This window comes from Aulonocara stuartgranti (genome assembly GCF_965226115.1).
Source record: "Aulonocara stuartgranti genome assembly, chromosome: 16".
In the NCBI taxonomy this organism is placed as follows: domain Eukaryota; kingdom Metazoa; phylum Chordata; class Actinopteri; order Cichliformes; family Cichlidae; genus Aulonocara; species Aulonocara stuartgranti.
Window position 1 is genome coordinate 17456810 of NC_138952.1, and position 17924 is coordinate 17474733.

The following is a 17924-nucleotide window of genomic DNA, read 5'->3' on the forward strand; positions in this document are numbered from 1 at the left end:
CAGATTCAGTATAATGAACCAAAAAATAATGACCAGTGGCTGAAGCAAAGGTCCCGACAAAGCATGTCAAGGGAGTAAACACAGCATTTGGTGATATCTGTGGGTTATGGATTTCAGGCAGTCATTGACTGCAGAGGATTTTAATCCCATATTTAAAAGAATTCTGAATTGCTTCATTTTGAGCCCCTGAAATCCACTGTGGAGGTGTACAGAGGGAAAACCAGAGTAATTGATGTCTTTGTCCAGCAAGTTATAAATGTAACTGTATTGGCGAGTGACATCAGTAAATGACATCACATTTGCTGCTATGCCAACATCAGTTAGCGCTGACTATTTATATATTAGACCATTATTGTGGCCAGTCCCTAGTTAAAATTGAAACAGTCAGTTTATATATCTTTGGATTTGTGACAATTGATTATCTCATTAATTAACATGAAGTAGGAATGTCATTAGTTGCAGTCCTCATATATAAGTTGAGTTTGGCTTTCAGATGATACAGTGAATAATAAAGGAGTAATCCTGAGTGGCGCTGGTCTCATAGCCAACATAATGAAAGGCTTATTCAGTAATGCACTTGTAATGAGAAGAATCTCATGCTTCAAAGAAGAGCTCCGGGTGTCTCAACTGAATATCACTGAGTGAAATTTACATACTGAAAATGATGGAGGATATTTTTCGAAAGCCTCAGAGAAGCCAAGATGCTAATTTTAGTCACAGGCCGTGTGATTTACTGCCTGCTATAAGCAACCGAGGTGTGGTGCAATGAGGAAGCTGAAGTGCATGTGCTAGTGTAACTTCCTCACTCTTGTGTTTCAGATGAACAGCAAGCAGTGATCACGAGGAAGTGTCAGAGGATGCCCCAGATCTGCGGGGCCTAGTGCAGAGGGAGGTCCACAGAGCCGCACGGTGCCCACAATGTCTCACCACCAACACTATCAACAGCGAGGCCCCCACAGCCGCACCATGAGCTCTGAGGAGAGGAGCTCTACGCCGGTGAACAAGATCTCGACGCCAGTCCACAAGAGCACCTCCTCCTCTTCCTCCTCCCAGCGCGACAGCCGGCAGGTAATTTTCAGGCCACGGGCAGAAGAATCCATCTACAAATAGATTCCAGGGATGGCAGGACTTTGAATGAATGCAGCTTTAGCGGAGGTGGAAAAGGCAGGAGGCAACATTAGTTTGGAGTGCTGCAGTCTTCTATCAGTGTGACTGTTTATGCAAGAAAGAAGAGCTATGAGGGAATGATGAATCATGAAATATTCATTCAGCAGTTTTAGCTTTTGTAGCAAGAACAATCAAAGCTATTATAATGCACTGACATAATTAATATCAACTGCCATCATACAGAGAAGTTAGGCATGTCATGTTAAACTGTTCGTGACTTGAAGATGTGCAGAAACAGGATGTTTTTGCTTTGTTTTGTTTCCCTTTTTTTCATTTAAAATAAAGCCAAGTGTATAAACTCGCATTGCAACGAGATCAGCAGGGGAGGCTCCATGTAAACATGAAACCTCCATAAATACAAGTGCTGACAGATGGCTGGGTAGATGAAGAATTTTTAGTCAAGTTAATCTTAACCTCTGTCAACAACAGCATGTGAAATATGTAGCATCCTAGCATATCAGAAACCAACGAAGGAGTGTTAGGGCCACATTAAGAAAAATATATATTGTTGATTGTTTTGAGAAAAAAGTCGAAATGTGGAGATTACAGTTGTTTCAAGACAAACTGCCAAGCTTCCTCTAACCTCTGAGTTACTGAAATCGTACTTCTGAATCAGTTTAAGTAACAAGATAGGAAATTATTTCTCTTATAGAACGTAAACATATTGTGGTGATAAGTATAAGGACGTTGAATAGATGGTGCAGAAAGTTGCATTTGGTCACACGAGGATGTTTGTTGTATCACAAGACGGCTGATCATTTGTTTCACTAACATCATCTTAACAATGCATTTTGTAGCGGGTGTAGCAAACGTCGCAGTCTGTCTTGAAACAACAGCGATAAGCTCCACATTTTGACTTCTTTCTTGAAATACATTTTTGACTTTAATCTCAAAATTTAGACTTTCTCAAAAGGATCAATAATGTGGCCCTAATACTCTGTCGTAGAAACCCCTTCAGTGGTCTTACAGCCAAACGCTTCATATAATTAATCAGGTTTTGTAACCCACTTGAAGAAAATCAGCGATCTTGGCTTGAGTAGCTAAATGCTATAGGCTGAATCCCTGTCTGTGTACAGTTTAAAGATCAGCGCTTATGTTTAACTGATTAATTAACCAAAGATGACTTAAAGCTTGGGGAAAACTCTTCTTTGGTAGTGATTATAATTTATTAAGATCCAAAAGTTGGCTGATTTTCAGTGTTCGTTACGCGGACTGGTGAGCGGTCGATCGGCCACATGTATGTCTGATTATGATTATGTTTCATACATGTGGAACACGAGCACAGTAGCATAGGCAAATACACACAGTTGCAGCCGTACGCTAACATGCCATTAGCATGGAAGTTCTTCGCTGTGAGTGAAGACTTAAAGTTCGGCAATATGAACGGGAGGGGGACCATTACAGAAACACTGCTAACAACAAACCTTCTCAGACACTTAAATCACCTTGAGTCTGTTGAACATTTTAAAGAAGCTAACAGGAAAAGGGAAACATTACCAGAGCTCAGAGCCAGCAGCAAACTGGGAGCCTCGGTATGAGCAAAGGATCAATGGAGCTACGAGGAAAATTATCGAGGGAAAACAAGAGGGGGGGTGATGTTGTCGATTCGTTTTGTTTTATAAATCCATTGCACATGCTTTTGTTTGGCGCAGTAAAATATGACAGATAAAGGGTTGGGTGTACAGCAGCACATTTTCACTTAATTATTTGTACCTTTATTTTCAGTTGTTTCTATGAGAGACGATTCTGTAACTTACTGCAGTTTGGAGGAAATGTTGTTGTCAATGAAGTCAATTATTTCTGGTAAAAACAAACAAACAAAAAAATTGCAGTCAGCATCAGCGGGTCACACATAGAAAACAACTGGAAACTGGGATCAGCCAAGAAAATCTCTACCTTTGATCTGATGATTAAGTTTAATTTCCTTGTTAGTAAATAGTAACCATGCAGAGACATACAGTAGGGTAAAGCATTAGAAAACAAATCATTAGGTGACTTTGCTAGACTTCTTTTAAGGATGTAAGAGGACCCTAATCAAGCGAGCAAAGAGCCCCTCTCTGTAGTTGTCAAGGGCTCAGGTTCATTTGTCACTCATATCAGTAAAAAAAAAAAAAGGACTCTAATTTCACAGCTCACATGAGAGCTGCTTAAAATGAACCCCTGTCGTAAGCCACCTGAAGCCCATAACCCACCTTACCTCGTTGAGCTGCTGTGTCACTGTGGCTGTGCAGAAACAGGACACCAAAACTGGAATCTCTGACTACACAGCTTTTCCGTCGGCACTGCGTGATGAATATTTCATGAGGGACAGGCGGAGGCTTGGTGCTCCAGTGAACATGTGGCACACTCTGGTGAGCTGTGTGGAGCTTTGTGTCTTCAGGAGATGGCTCTCGGAAGAGAAAACGGAGCTGGTTTGAGAAATGGGGCCTGTTAGAAAAGCACAGTCGAAGGCGTGCTGCTTGATGAAGCAGACACTCAACCCTTACAAACTCTCTGTTCACTGTTTCTTTAATGTTACCTACTCGCTTTTGAAAAAAGGTGAAAGGAGAAATATTTTATTAACAAATTTTTTGATTGTTGTAGCTGTCACGGTTAAGCATTTTGCTTTTTGCTTGCGCCTGCCTGAAAATAATTTTTACTTAAAAAGATTCACGTTCAAATTTGACATCCCTGAAACTGGCATATAAGCCATACCAAGTCCTGTAAAAAGCTAGGTACAACCTTAGTACTTCCACAGAGAGTCAGAGGTTAAGAAGCTGCCAGGTGCTGCTGATCACATGCACTTGATTAACTGATCATCAGCCAGTTTGAGCACCTGCAAAACACCTTAAAAAGTTTTTGTCAGTTTGTTGGTCAGGGGCATTCTTCCCAGGAGTAGACGTCCAAGCAAATTCAACCCAATTCAACCTTGCAAAGCTCAAATAAACTGCAAAAAACCCAAGCACTACATTTCAGACTCTACAGGTCTTAGTTAGCATGCTAAATGTTAACGTTCATGAAAGTACAATTAGAAAAAGAATAAACAATTAAAGCTGCAAGCAGCGTTATGAGGGCCCTCGCACCCCCGGCACGTCGAGCCACTGCCAACACCTCAAACCGGCACGTCCGATGTGATGTCACATTGATGGATTTCATGCTTTTAATCACCAGCTAACATTTCATCTTATTCAACCAGGATTATAGTCATGCCACTAGGTGGCGCTCTAACCATTATTGACAAATAGCATAACAAACATTTCCAAGCTCGAGTCTCATCACACCTGCGACCTTTGGGAGAGATTGGACATTGTGTTTTTTAGTGACAGCAGATTACTGCTTTTTGCGAGTGATTGGAACTCTACGTGCCGCCATGACCACCCCGTTTCCCTGAACGGAAAAAGCTTCGCAATTTAACATCACAAAGGTCTTTAGATTCTACACACTGAAGAATGCTTCAATATGATGAAATCCCTTGGAGGAGTTCGTCAAAGTATGAGGCCTGAAAAGGGGGGAAAATGTCATCAAAATTACACATTAATTTTAAAATGGCTGACTTCCTGTTGGATTTGGGATATTGCTCCAAGAGACTTTTTTGTACATCTTGATATCTTACACAAGCTTACCAAGTGTCAGACTCATAGATGAAACACAGAGCAGGGGCTGATGTTTTGAAATATTGTAGGGGGCGCTGTGGAGCCATTTTGCGCTATTCAAGGAAAATGGTTACATAACAACAATGCCTTCATCCATTTGGAGGTGTGTGCCAAATTTAAAGCCTCTATAAACTTTCCAAGCCCCTCAAAAGCCACTTCATCTTTCATGATGAACCGCGTTGCCACCAGGGTGCGCCGTTCAGTTTAAAGTCACAATTTTTGCACTGAAGCATCACGAGGGACTGATGGTGATATTCACCGCTTTTGAGGTGGCCACGATCAACCTGTGAAAATCAGTACAACAAAGTTAAAGCCATGACATTTCCTGTTGCCACTAGGTGGCGCTGTCCGTATTTCCGACAATGGGCACATCAATCTGTTCAGGGCGGGTGTGACATCATGCCTGTAAAGTCTGGTACTGATCAGACTGGATTTCATTGAGTTATACTAATTTGTTTCTTCATGGCGTGACATCAAAGTTCGCCATGCTGCTGGGGTCACACCCTTTTGCGAAAAGTCACAGTTTTCACTGTAACCCAAGACCAACTCCTTAAGGCTTTCCTGGAGAAATTTGAGGCTGCAGATGTCACCCATCACAATACTGTACCCCAAAGTGTAAAACATGACATTTCCTGTTCCCACTAGGTGGCGCTGTCCCTGGTGTCAAATATGGCAGTTGAAATATGTTCAGGCGTGGAGCCTTATCATATGTGTGCTCTTTGGTCCAGATCGGAACATGTATGACAGAATGAGAGGCAATAAGATTTTCATGGCGAGTCATCGAAATTCGCCATGGCGCCACGGCCTCATAGTATTGTGAAAACTCAAAAGCTCCGCAATTTAACATGGCACAAGGGTGTAGTTGACACTGTCCAAATTTGAAGGTTATGAAATGAAACCCCAAGGAGGAGTTCGCAAAAGTTCGAGGCATGGAAATGGCAAAATTAGAGCCAAAATGTCACCTTCTCTTCCAAATGGCGGACTTCCTGTTGGGTTTGCGTCAATGGGCCCACAGACTTTTTTGTTCGTCTTGGCATGATACACATGTGTGCCAAATTTCATACATGTAGCTCAAACGATGTGGTCGTAGGGCTGCATTTAACAAGGCATAGGTGGCGCTGTAGAGCCATTTCCCAGTGCTCATATGTAAAACCATTAAAATACAAAATTTTTCACCAGACCTGGCATGTGTGCAAAATTTCATGAGTTTTTGAGCATGTTTAGGCCCTCAAAAAGGCCCTTGTTTGGGGTGAATAATAATAATAATAATAATAATAATAATAATAATAAGAAACGGAGCAGATACAATAGGGCCTTCGCACTCTCGGTGCTCGGGCCCTAAATATGGCTTGTTGTTAGAAGAAAGCACCTTCTTTCTGAAAAGAACATGGCAGCAGAACATAGGTTTGCAAAGTTGCATCTGAACTACAAGACTTCTGAAACAATGTCATTTGCACAGATGAGACAAAAGTGGAGATATTTGGGCATAATGCACAGCAGTACACTTGGCTAAAACACACTATATCAGCTGAAACACCTTATATATATCAACTGTCAAGCACAATGGAGGAAAAGTAGTGGTTTGTGCTGGTTTTGCAGCCCCAGGATCTGTGCAGCTTGCACTCATTGATTCAACCTTAAACTCCTATATATGCCAAGGTTTTGTACAGTCAAATGTAAGCTAATTTATCTGACAGCTAAAGCATAGCTTTAATTGGGTGGTGCAACAGAACACTGATCCTAAGCACAGCAGCAATCTATAGCAGAATGGCTGAAAACAAAGAGGTGACCTTAAGAGAGCTGTGCAAAAACAAATACCTACAAACCTAAATGAACTACAGTAATGTTGTAAAGAAGCGTGAAATGAAATTCTGATAAAGTCACTCAGAAAATAATTACTTAATAGCAGCATTGTGAAGACCCAGTGCAGACTTTCTATAGTTTAAATATGAGATTTATAAATGCCATAGGTTGTACATGACACAAGACTTTGTAAATCACAGTTAAACACAAAAGTGTCTTCACAGGCTCCACAGGGTAAGGCCCAGTTCCATCCTTCCACTCTTGGACAAGAGTAACTCTCTGTGACTGCCGAAGGCAATCCTAAGTGAGGATAAAAATATTGCAGCAGGCTTCGGGATGCTCTTATCATCTCTGATGAGAAATGGCAGATTTTATAATCATCATCTGTTCCTTTTTTACTACTGTCAGATGTATATTGAGATCATTTCACAAAAATGAGCCCACTTTGTTTCCCTTTAATTCATACGTTTACAAGCACGTCGTCATTCTTTTCTTCTATTACAGCTGATAACAGCTAACTAGTGATGAACGTTATTCATTTAGCGCTTCTCAAAAAAAAAAAAAAAAAAAAAGTGCCTACAGGAAAATTCACACAGACTAAATCAGCAAAATAAATTTAAAATTAGGCCACAAAGAAGAGGGAAATCTTTCCCACGGCATTTTTGTGGTTTGTGTTGCGCTGTGCCAGATATTAAAAAATCTGCCTATATTCTCCAAGTATCATGGAGGAAGGAAAAGGGGGCAGTTTTCTGGCTTGCACCGCTGCAGCGGCGCAGGAGTCGCTTCTGATTTTTCCCATGCTCTCTCTGCAGGTGGACTTCATCTAGTTTTCTGAGCACTGCAGGTACTTCTTTCATAAGGTCCTTTGAGTGGCTATTCTGGCTTTCACTCAAATCACCCAGCCCCCCTGATGTGTGGATGATTGTGTGATGATCACATCTTAAACAGATTATTAACTGATTTAACTGCGAGGTTGTTTCCAACATCAAAACACGTCTGTGCTGATGTTATGTAAAGTTATACCGGCGCTTTCATTGCATTCGTGATAGCAGTATTAGTGTTTTCTGTGCAGGCAGTTTGCTTTGAGAAGAGTCAGTACAGCACATCTTCCCTTGGACCGCAGATCTTAAGACCTTAGCTAGCTTGGCCGGGCCTCAGCGTTTGTGGATAAATGAGAGTGGGGGCACTTTGTTTGGGGAAAGCCTTAATGGGATCCTGCCCCCATTTTCAAATCAATACATGCCACTTCTCTCACTGCTGACGAATCCTGTTCACTCTGGAAGCCCTCATGAGAGCAATTAGAAGCAGCACCTGCAGCAAGCGCGAGCTGGCACCGACTCACGCACACAAAAATACACGCGATTCTGTGTAGATGAAGATAAATGAACAACTCAACGTGTTGCTGCAACTATCAGTTAATCCTCTTGTTGCCTGTCATTTCCTGTTCGATAAGACATTTTAACTTAGAGATAATCTGGGTGGAAATCACACTACTGTATGTGTTTGAAAAATATTTAGGAAAGGTCCCTTTGATGGAAGCTGGCTGAGATTTATGAGAGCGGGGAAATCAGTGATGAGATCAGTTGTGTTTTTATGGTAATGGCCAGAAATCACAATCTGCTCCCTCGTCTGAAGATGTCTCTCTTTTCAAAGTGGTTTTCAGTCACCAGGTGTTTTTGTTGTGTGAGATCATTGTGACAAATCCACTTCAGAAAAGAGAACTGAAATTAAGACACTGAAGTGGTTTACCTTAGATCAGGGGTGCCCAATCCCGGTCCTCGAGAGCTACCGTCCTGCAGCTTTTAGATGCATCCTTGTTCCCACACACCCAAATCAAATGAATGGCTTGTTATCAGGCCTTTGCCAAACACGATGGCATGCTGAAGAGGTAATCAAACCATTTGATTCAGCTGTGTTGGAGTAGGGATGCATCTAAAAGCTGCAGGATAGTAGCTCTCGAGGACTGGGATTGGGCAGCCCTGCCTTAGATTAACACTGAGTCATGGCCGCTTCCACTCAATATGTCAAGTTTTTGCATATTTTTCTCCAGGATATTAACCCCACTGATCCCTTTTATAGTCTGTTATTTGGGCAGAAAACTAGCTGATGCCATTATATATTTAGTTTTTACCTGGTTATTATGTTTAGCTTTTATTTATCCACGCAAAGACCTCTTTTTAAAAAAAGTGTTTCAGCTTGGCACACTACAATTTTTAATATTTATCTAAATTCATGTGACATAGCAGACATCCACTGACTACTGGATTATTTGCTTAAAGGCTGATGGGAGTTTCTCAACGCAAAGAATTGGGGTATTTTTCTGTGGACAAGCCTGTCACCTGATCTCAGCCCATTAGAGCTTTTCATGCTTTTCTAGTTATTAAATACAAAACTTAAGGCAGAAAGATGCACAAACAAGCAGCAACAAGCAAGCAAGCAACTTGGCTGCAGTGAAAAACAAAGGAAACATAATTCGGTGGTCTCGAGAGAGCTGGGAGTCATTTTAAGATTGGGATTTTCATCCAAATGTTAAAGACAATCATTATTTTTAAAAGGATGGTAGGTTGTTACTTGCTTCTGAGACTCTGAACATGGCAGACATAACTTTATAGTCTTGTCACAAAGGATCTCATGGCTGTAGAAAGCTACAGTGGATAGTCCTTCATGTTTTGATTAGGCAAATATTGACGCCGGATGCCCTGCCGGATGCAACCCCTAAGAGATTTGTTTTTCCTCCCGGGACTGAACCACTTGTTAGGTAAATGTGTAAACCACAATACTATGAAGCCACAAAAAGGAGCCCTTGCATATAATGCACTGTATTAAATCCCTGTGAGAAATAGATCAAAGCAATGGTACACTTTGATGGTTAAAAACAAAGCATAGGCGCTTAAGTCAAGTTGGCTAAATGACTGAGGCTTAAACATAAATGTAACGAAATAAGTACAAGAATGAAATAGAAATATTTCTTGTGTCAAACAAGAAAAGAAAATCTCTAGTCCAAATGGTTGGCGTTGGATTTACTTTGTCAAATACCTGTGAAGCGTAAGCTTTAAAAGTTCAGTAAATAAACCGTATGGAGTTCCAGTACTCATCCTCGGTTATGTCCGTACGTGCATGTGTTTTACAGAAGCAGCTGCAGTATTTCACCTGCAGGCTAACAGGGGACACATGCAGACTTTAAGGCTGTAACTGAATCTGCGGTGGTGTTTACACAGTGCATGACACCGCGCTTCTCTCAGGGTGTTAACGTCCCATCCATGTAGCAGTCTGCTCGCCTACTCCACCGTTTACTGCTCAGACGAACGCTGCGGTGAAATCCATCCTCGCGACAGGTCTTCTGTGGTTTTTAGTAGGGCTGAACGATTATGGAAAATAATCGAATTGCGATTTTTTTGCCCCAATATTGCGATTGCGATGCGATATGCGATTATTTTTTAAGGTCTTTGTCTTCTGTATTATTAAACAAAGACAAGCAATACATCATATAGTATGGCCAATACTATATTACATTAATTTTAAACTGTTCTTTCCTGGAAGACAGACCTCTGTTATGATGACATGAGGTGATGCATGAATTGATGACTGACATTTTTATTTAACTTCTTCAATCACAACAGTATATTTGAACATACACAATAGTTTATTTTTAGCTTACAAACATCTGAGCATAAAGTGCTGACAAGGAACCCTGGTGTAAACATTAAAATGAAAGTCAGTACAATGTGCAGATTGCAGAAATATACATTAAAAAAAATCAGTGGCTTTACCACACTCAGTTTTTCGACATCTGTGAACTACTAGACAGTCATTCAATTAAAAAATAATATTAAATAAATAAAACTAATAAATAAAAAATACACACATCTTACTGATCTCTGCAGTCAGTAACATTACACATAAAGTGCAAACATAATAGCAATTGTATAAACACACACACAAACACGCCTTTAAAGTTTAAAGGCGTGAAATTGGACGGTCTAGCCTTCTGATTAGCTAATCAGAAGGCTAGTTCTGATTAGCGTCACCGCTGTCTCGGTGGAGTTTAATAAACTCGGCCGTCTGCTTCTTGCTATCTAAAATATAACCAGACACTGGTGTAAATTCTCGACTGTCTCATACTTCTGTTTAATAAGTTTTCTGTTTGACGTTTAGTCAGCTGTGTGAAAACCAAGGAGGAACCCACCCGGGGGATTAATAAAGTTTTATTTTATCTAATCTAATAACTTTAATCTCAGCCAAACCGATTTACTCACGAACAAACAAAACACTGAAAAAAGCCCAACAATAACATTTTTAGGTTGTCTAAGTGACTTATATATTACGTTTAACCCGAGCAGCGAAACTCCGCGGTGATCTGAAAATGATGTGCCGGGAGTTGTGCCGCTCTCGGCCGCATCAGTAACCCTCGAGCTCCCGGCTAGCTGTCGAGCTGGTGGGTAGCAGACGCCTCTGAAAACGTCGAAGCACTTTTGCAAATATGGGATATCTTGATAAACCGAGCAGATATTTGATGTTTACACAACTACTTTCTCGCCTGAAAATATGTTAAAAGTTTATTTTGTGACCCAGAAAGATTAGTATGAGTAATTTTAAAACTTAGTAGCGGCCGCCATTGCTGGAAACTGGAGTTTGGCTGGGCCGCGCTATGAATTCTGGGATATGGTAGTAATTTGGACAGCCTTCGGTCTACAAATGCGGCCTCAGGAGGATGCAGCCCATGAATTTGGACATGTCCAGAGTATAATCGCAGCCTTTGCGGTTAGAAAATTGCACTTGATCATGTCGCGATATTATCGCAAATGCGATATATCGTTCAGCCCTAGTTTTTAGCTGCTAAAATATAATCTTTCAGCGCAGCTTTGGTAGCTGAGTTTATAACGTAAAGATTACAGTTTCAGTACCTTACTATACAGGAAAAGATGTATTTTAAATTAATTTTTGTGGATTCAGTATTCTTTAACACTTCTCTACCTTCACCTGCTATCTCTTACCTCACCTACCTACCTCCACTCATGTAGCTTAAGACGACCCCACCTTTAACCCCCTAAATTATTCCCCTTTAATTCTATTTTAATTTTATTATATCTTATTTCATAGTTGTTTTATTTTGGTGAGCCTGGTCTTCCAGCGCTGTAGCCCATCTGCCTTGGGGTATTTTGCTTTCAGAGATGCTCTTCTGCATATTTTGGTTGTGACGAGTTGTTATGTGAGGTGCTGTTGCCTTTCCTATCAGCTCTAAGCAGTCTGGCAATTCTCCTCTGACTTCTGACATTAACAAGGCATTTTCAGCCAGAGAAGTGCCGCTCAATGGGTATTTTCTGTTTTTCGGGCCATTCTCTATAAATCCTAGAGAAGGTTTTTTGGAAAAATCTCAAGAGCTCAGCAACTAAATCACCTTTTTTCTGATGCTCAGTTTGAACTTCAGCAGGTCATCTTGACTATGTCTACATGCCAAAATGCATGGACTTTCTGCCATGTGATTGGATAATTAGATATTTGTGTTGAGTAGTTGAACAGGTGTTTGTAGAAGTGGCCAGTGTAGACTGATTTTCTGTTGAACTAACCAGTTAATCCACTTATTGTTGCAGCTGTACTATTACAAAGGTCTTGAAAATGTTTTTGTAAGATCACATGACTGCTTCTCCCTGAGCCTGGTTCTGCTGGATGTTTCTTCCTGTCAAAAGGGGGGTTTTCCTTCCCACTGTCGCCAAGTGCTTTGACATTGGCGGGTATCTAATTGTTGGGGTTTTCTCTGTATTGCTGTAAGGGGTTTACCTTACAATATAAAGCGCTAGGGCTGTGCGATATGACCAAAATCTCATATTTAAACTCTCTGCATACTCTTTCACGTGATTCAGTTTATTTTGAAAAGTCTCAACAGGATCTTGAGCTTTATTGTGAAAGTGTTATGTGAAAAACAAACAAGCGGACAGCGGAGCCACGCGACGCTACGGTTTTACCGGCACTGTTGCTAACGACAACACCTATAAACAGGCGCTTGTCTGTCTGTAGTGTTGTTATATTAAATATAAGAGAAAGAGAGAACTTTAAGAAATTAATATAGCACTACAGTGGCCATCAAAACGATGAAAAAATGTTGCTGTAAACTTTATTTTACTACACCACAAAACAAACGTTAGCTTATATCGTCATCCGATCTGTATCGTTATATCGAACAGCCCTATAAAGCGCCTTGAGGAGACTGTTGTTGTGAACCTGAAATCTCATGAATCTCATAACCGACTTGTTAACGTAAAACTACTTAACAGCAATCTTGAGATACGATTTATTAATTAATGGACGAGACGAAAAGACCAAATGCCAGTTTTCTGGCCTTTATTTTTTTATTTTATGTTATTATCGCTTCTTTTTTGTTAGAACTTTCTGTTTTATTGTCATCACATTTTAATACGACTTGAATACACTTGCGTTGCGTCTGGTCTGTGTAGTACAGCAACTTAAAAACGGTGACAGGCTCTAAATGTACAGCAGCGTCAAATCAAGAGGCAGAGAGAGGCAGACGTGCAAGAGAAAGTGGCCATCTGAAGTGGGCTGTTATTGTGGCCTCTGATATTTATAGTGCTGATTTAGTGTAAGGCGTCCCCAAGGAGTGTTTGTCCTTTCTCCTGCTCAGAGAGACCTTAACTGTAATAGTTTGATTCATTGCAGTATTAAAAGGTCTGCTTTGCTACACTGCTGAGTGTCACTGCAGGTGGTGGATCCCAGAAAACTTGGCCTATGAAACTGACACAACTAGGCTGTTAGATTGACTTAGGTGATGATCAGGATTGTAGAAGTTTCTTTCGACTACTCAACATAGTTTTTTTTTTTAAATATATTGGTATCTCATGATTTTATTACACTGATATAGACTCGAGTATCAAGGGAGATATGAAAAGCTATTCAGATGTTTTGGATCAAGGAGCAAACTCTTCTAAATCTGGACATAGAAAAGCAGACAGCCTCTCGCTGATTCTGCCACAAGATCCTTCATTAAATGGGTACACTCACCAAGAGCTCATTCAGCTTTAAATTATTCTGCAGGAAGATCAATACATGTAAGCAGAGTACAGGAAATCACTTTGGGTTAATTCAGCTCTATTCTCCGGGTGAAATTACAAAAGCAATTTCTCTCACTGTAGCAGTACTGTCCATATAAGCCTGGATGAGAATATATATATAAAAAAAGTACATTTTGAGTTTTATTTATTTATTTATTCATTTTGTCAGGGTTAGGGGTGATTCATAATTTTACTGCATTTCTTTTTGTCTACATGAAGTCCAAACTTTATTACCCCCCTAAATAACATTTATTTATATAAAATAATAATTCCCCACTCACCCTGCAGGTGCTCTTTGTTTGTCCTTCAAGCTTAGGTCCTCCATCAGAGGCCTGTGAGCTCCAGGCTGATGCGCAGTATCTTTGCTGTTCCTGTCTCTGGGACATGCAGCTGGATGGTGTAATGGCAACACTGCTCTCTTTGGAACAATAGGTTGAGAGTTCAAATCCAGCGAGGGTCTCACAGATAAGGCTCCCTCATAATACCCCCAAGCCTGCCTTGCATTCAGGACACACTGATGAGAGGTGGGCTGCTAGGACAATGACGTCGAATAACTGACAAAAAATGTGTATATAAATGTCACTAGTAGTGTAATAAAGATTGGATCGGCAAATGTTAATCGTCCCTACTGCTGATGACAGAAAAATAACTTTACTTCTATGTCTATCTGTTATATAGCAGTATCTAAATTACCATTGATATATATTTTTAGAAGATTTTTTAGGTTTTGATTTACACAGCATGGTAGTCTGTTCTACTTTGGCAAAGTCAAATCATCTCTATGACACTGAGTTTAACAGGACTACATTTTGATCTTCTTCAGCAGCTGTGGCTACCAGTACTCAAGCTTTTTCTTAATTGCCAAAAGCAAACATACAGACCTGTCCAGTGGAAAGGCATACTATGGAATGGCACCTGGCTCAGAGTGATGTGTATTCCATCATCAGAGGGTGACTGCGAGGCTCTGTATGAACACCCATGACCTTAAAACTTTAATTAATTCAGTATGTCTCCCAGCCTTGGAGTCTGTGGCTTTTAACATATGGTTGTTAGGAATTTATTTATTTATATCCCTGATAGTTTGGGTTCTTTGTAAAGAAAACAGATGTATTGCAGCATTTGCAGCTCTATCCATCTATCTGTCCAGCTATCCTGCTTATCCTTATCAGGGTCGCGGGGGTGGGGGGGGCTGGAGCCTATCCCAGCTGTCATAGGACAAGAGGCGGGGTACAGCCCGGACAGGGCGCAGGCTTTATTTTGCATGCTACTGATTTGAAGCTGCCTCAGATAAAACCTAGTAAGTTTGTGTGTAGCATTTTTACCATCATCACGCAGCTCAGATGATCTATTTTCTAGTAGTGTAATAGGTACAGTGCTACCTCTTAAGATATGACTCCTTTGCGCAGCGAGGTACATTTTGCTAACAAAGTTGAGCTTTTCCTCTACCCCAATTTCACAGGGCCACTCGGGCGAGCAGCTGCCCTCAGTGGAGCAACATGACCTCATTACCAGACAGATCTGTTCACCTGGTCATTAGATTAAACAAGCTGTTGCCTCCTTGTGTTAAATGTCCCGCAAACCAAGGTCAGGTGTTGTCATGCACAAGGTTGCAGCATCACATCATGCAGCGTGAAGCCACCGGCTATTAGTTAAGTTGCCAGAGATGCTTGTGAATTTTAAAGTGGGGTTTGCCTTAAAGGCTCTGCTGCTACTGATTTAAGTATGAAATGAAAACTCTGACCTACTTCACTGATCGTTACAATGAATGTGTTCCACATTATTATTTATTTATTTAGATGGATGTCAGATGGTTGCCTGGCAACCTTAGCAAGCAACCTCACATACATTACCTTCATTCAGCCAATGCCATGTTTACTTAAGGCAGAAGGCTTCTCAACCTAAGTATCAAACATGCTCCAACTTTTAGAGTTGTTTGATTTTTAGGCCATAATCAAGGTCTAACAGGACCATAAACTGAAAATGAGCACCAATATGTTGTCATTTCACTTTCATCTTTATCTAATAGTCAATTTCAATTACATTTTTTTATTCAATTTTATTCATATAGTGGCAGATTCCACCAACAGTTTCCTTTAAGGCACCTTAAATTGTAAGGTAAGCGCTTTGGCAACATTAGGAAGGAAAATCTCCCTTTTAACAGGAAGAAACTTCTGACAGAACCCATTTCAGGGAGGGCCGGCCAGCCGCCTTGACCGGTTGGGGGTGAGGGGAGGAAGAAAGGACAAAGACACAAACTTTAAACATTAGAGCATTACCGGAAAAACACCCTTTAACCAGGCGTTAACCATCACACGGCTCATTATCAAATCATTCCCCACACACATTGCCAAAATCATTTTCAGTGGCTATGTTGTATCATTTATTTAGCGATATGCTTTATTGTTAAATAAACACATGCTCTGTTCATTTCGTATCATTAAACAGGTCACCGGCAACCTGACTAAGGTTGGGTTAGAATTAACATTTGCTTTAGTAGAAAGAGAGAGACTATACCTGAAGATATTACCCTTCGAGTGAACTCTCATACAGTGTAGCATTCCAGTTTTACTCTTAAAAGCTTTTCCATTTGATTAAAAGGAGATGGATGCTGAGCAAAATCTGACTCCAACAACAAGCCCAGACTGCTCACTGGTGGCCTGATGGATGTTAAGAGGGTTAAACTGTGTATTTCACCCCAAAGTTTGACTGACAGATTACTACTTGGGGGTTAAAGAGCACAATAAAACACTACCAAGATGAACTGATTGTGGTTTGGCAGCTCTGCTAAGTGGAAACAAAAACAATTATAGGATAAAGTAGGGGAATGCCCGTTTAAATAACTTATAAGAATATCAAAAGTTTCTAAACAAAATAACTTCCAAAATGGGTTATGTGAGGTAGTAGACATGTTTGTCACTCTGTTGTGCATTTTTCTGCCTTTAAAACCTGTATGACAGGAGGATGTCTTACCTGTCCCTGCCTGACCCTGCTGTCCCTCTACTCCAGAGGCATCACTTTGATTTACTGACCCACTAGGAGCAGGAAGAGCACAGTCAGGAGAAGGCTAATGGAGTGGAAATGCTGAGAGAGCAGGAGGAATTTCAATGGGGCAGTTTTTCTTTAAATGTGTGGCACGGGGGGGGGGAATAGAGAAATGTTGCATATATTCCTGCTGCTTTCACCATGAAAACAATCACACGACAGCTGCATCTTATCTTTGTATTATACAGAGAGCGCGTCCGGATTTTCCTTCTTATTCTGGAGGAATAAGTGGATTAATTCTGACACAGCTGCATATTTTCATTTCTTTTCTAGGAGGCAGACAGCTGGGAGATAATCGAGGGGCTGAAAATTGGTCAGAGCAACGTCCAGAGGCCTGATAAACACGAGGGGTTTATGTTGAAGAAGCGGAAATGGCCCTTGAAAGGCTGGCACAAGGTAAGATTCATGGGTAAAGTGAGACACAAAAGCTATTGATGTGGGACAAACATTTTCACATACAGCCTCTATCTGGTTGTTAACAGGTTTCCTGTTCAATAAAGTGTCATTATTTGAAAAAAATTCCCTTTTTCATAAACCCTCCTTTATCTTCTCTTCCTTCAGAATGAATCCACAAAATATTTGCATGAACTATTAGAGAGTTGATTAAACAAGGATAAAAAATAGACTTTGCATTTGCATAGAATCTGCAACGTTAACAGATCCAGCAGGATTTGTATTCAGTTTATGCCCCTCCTGTCATTTATTTTTGTGCTTGTTTCCTCTACAGCGTTTTTTTGTTCTGGACAATGGTATCCTGAAGTACTCCAAGTCCCCCATTGATGTAAGTAACCCTGACTGTAACCTACGGGCAGAAGCGGGGCAGACTGGGCTGACATCAGTTTTGCTTGGCAATGAATCAGCAGAAACATCAGCGACATGGGTCACAATGTTCACTGTGTTTCAGCAAGCTGGGTCACTCTGCAGAAAAGCAAAAACTTCTTTGGCAAACTTTCCATCACTGGAAGGAAACCAGTGAGTCCTGCACATTCTGGAGTTATTGGCATCAGTGGTACATGAGCCCTTCTAGTTAAAAGTGTTTAAATACTGCTAACTAGACAGTACAGACCCATTCGCTGACTTCTTAAATGATCATTACATTCTCAACAAAGGGTCAGTGTCTTTGCTAGTTTCCCACTTTTCTTGATTAAAGCAACTAAAAGGGTAGTGTGTATAGATCTCTGTTAGCTAAACAGTGATCAATGCTCATTTTAAACAT

The 17924-nt window shown here is 40.7% G+C and overlaps 1 protein-coding gene across 5 annotated transcripts in view; it reads left to right on the plus strand.

The window, feature by feature from the left end:
• osbpl6 (oxysterol binding protein-like 6) overlaps positions 1 to 17924 on the plus strand; it is a 49266-nt gene that overhangs the window by 9388 nt on the left and 21954 nt on the right. For all 5 annotated transcript variants that reach the window (XM_082509447.1, XM_082509449.1, XM_082509450.1 and 2 more), the window contains exons 2-4: positions 820 to 1068; positions 16982 to 17104; positions 17436 to 17489. In XM_082509447.1, the coding sequence (XP_082365573.1) occupies positions 919 to 1068; positions 16982 to 17104; positions 17436 to 17489 (327 nt within the window). In that variant the 5' untranslated portion in view covers positions 820 to 918. The remainder of the gene's footprint in view (positions 1 to 819; positions 1069 to 16981; positions 17105 to 17435; positions 17490 to 17924) is intronic.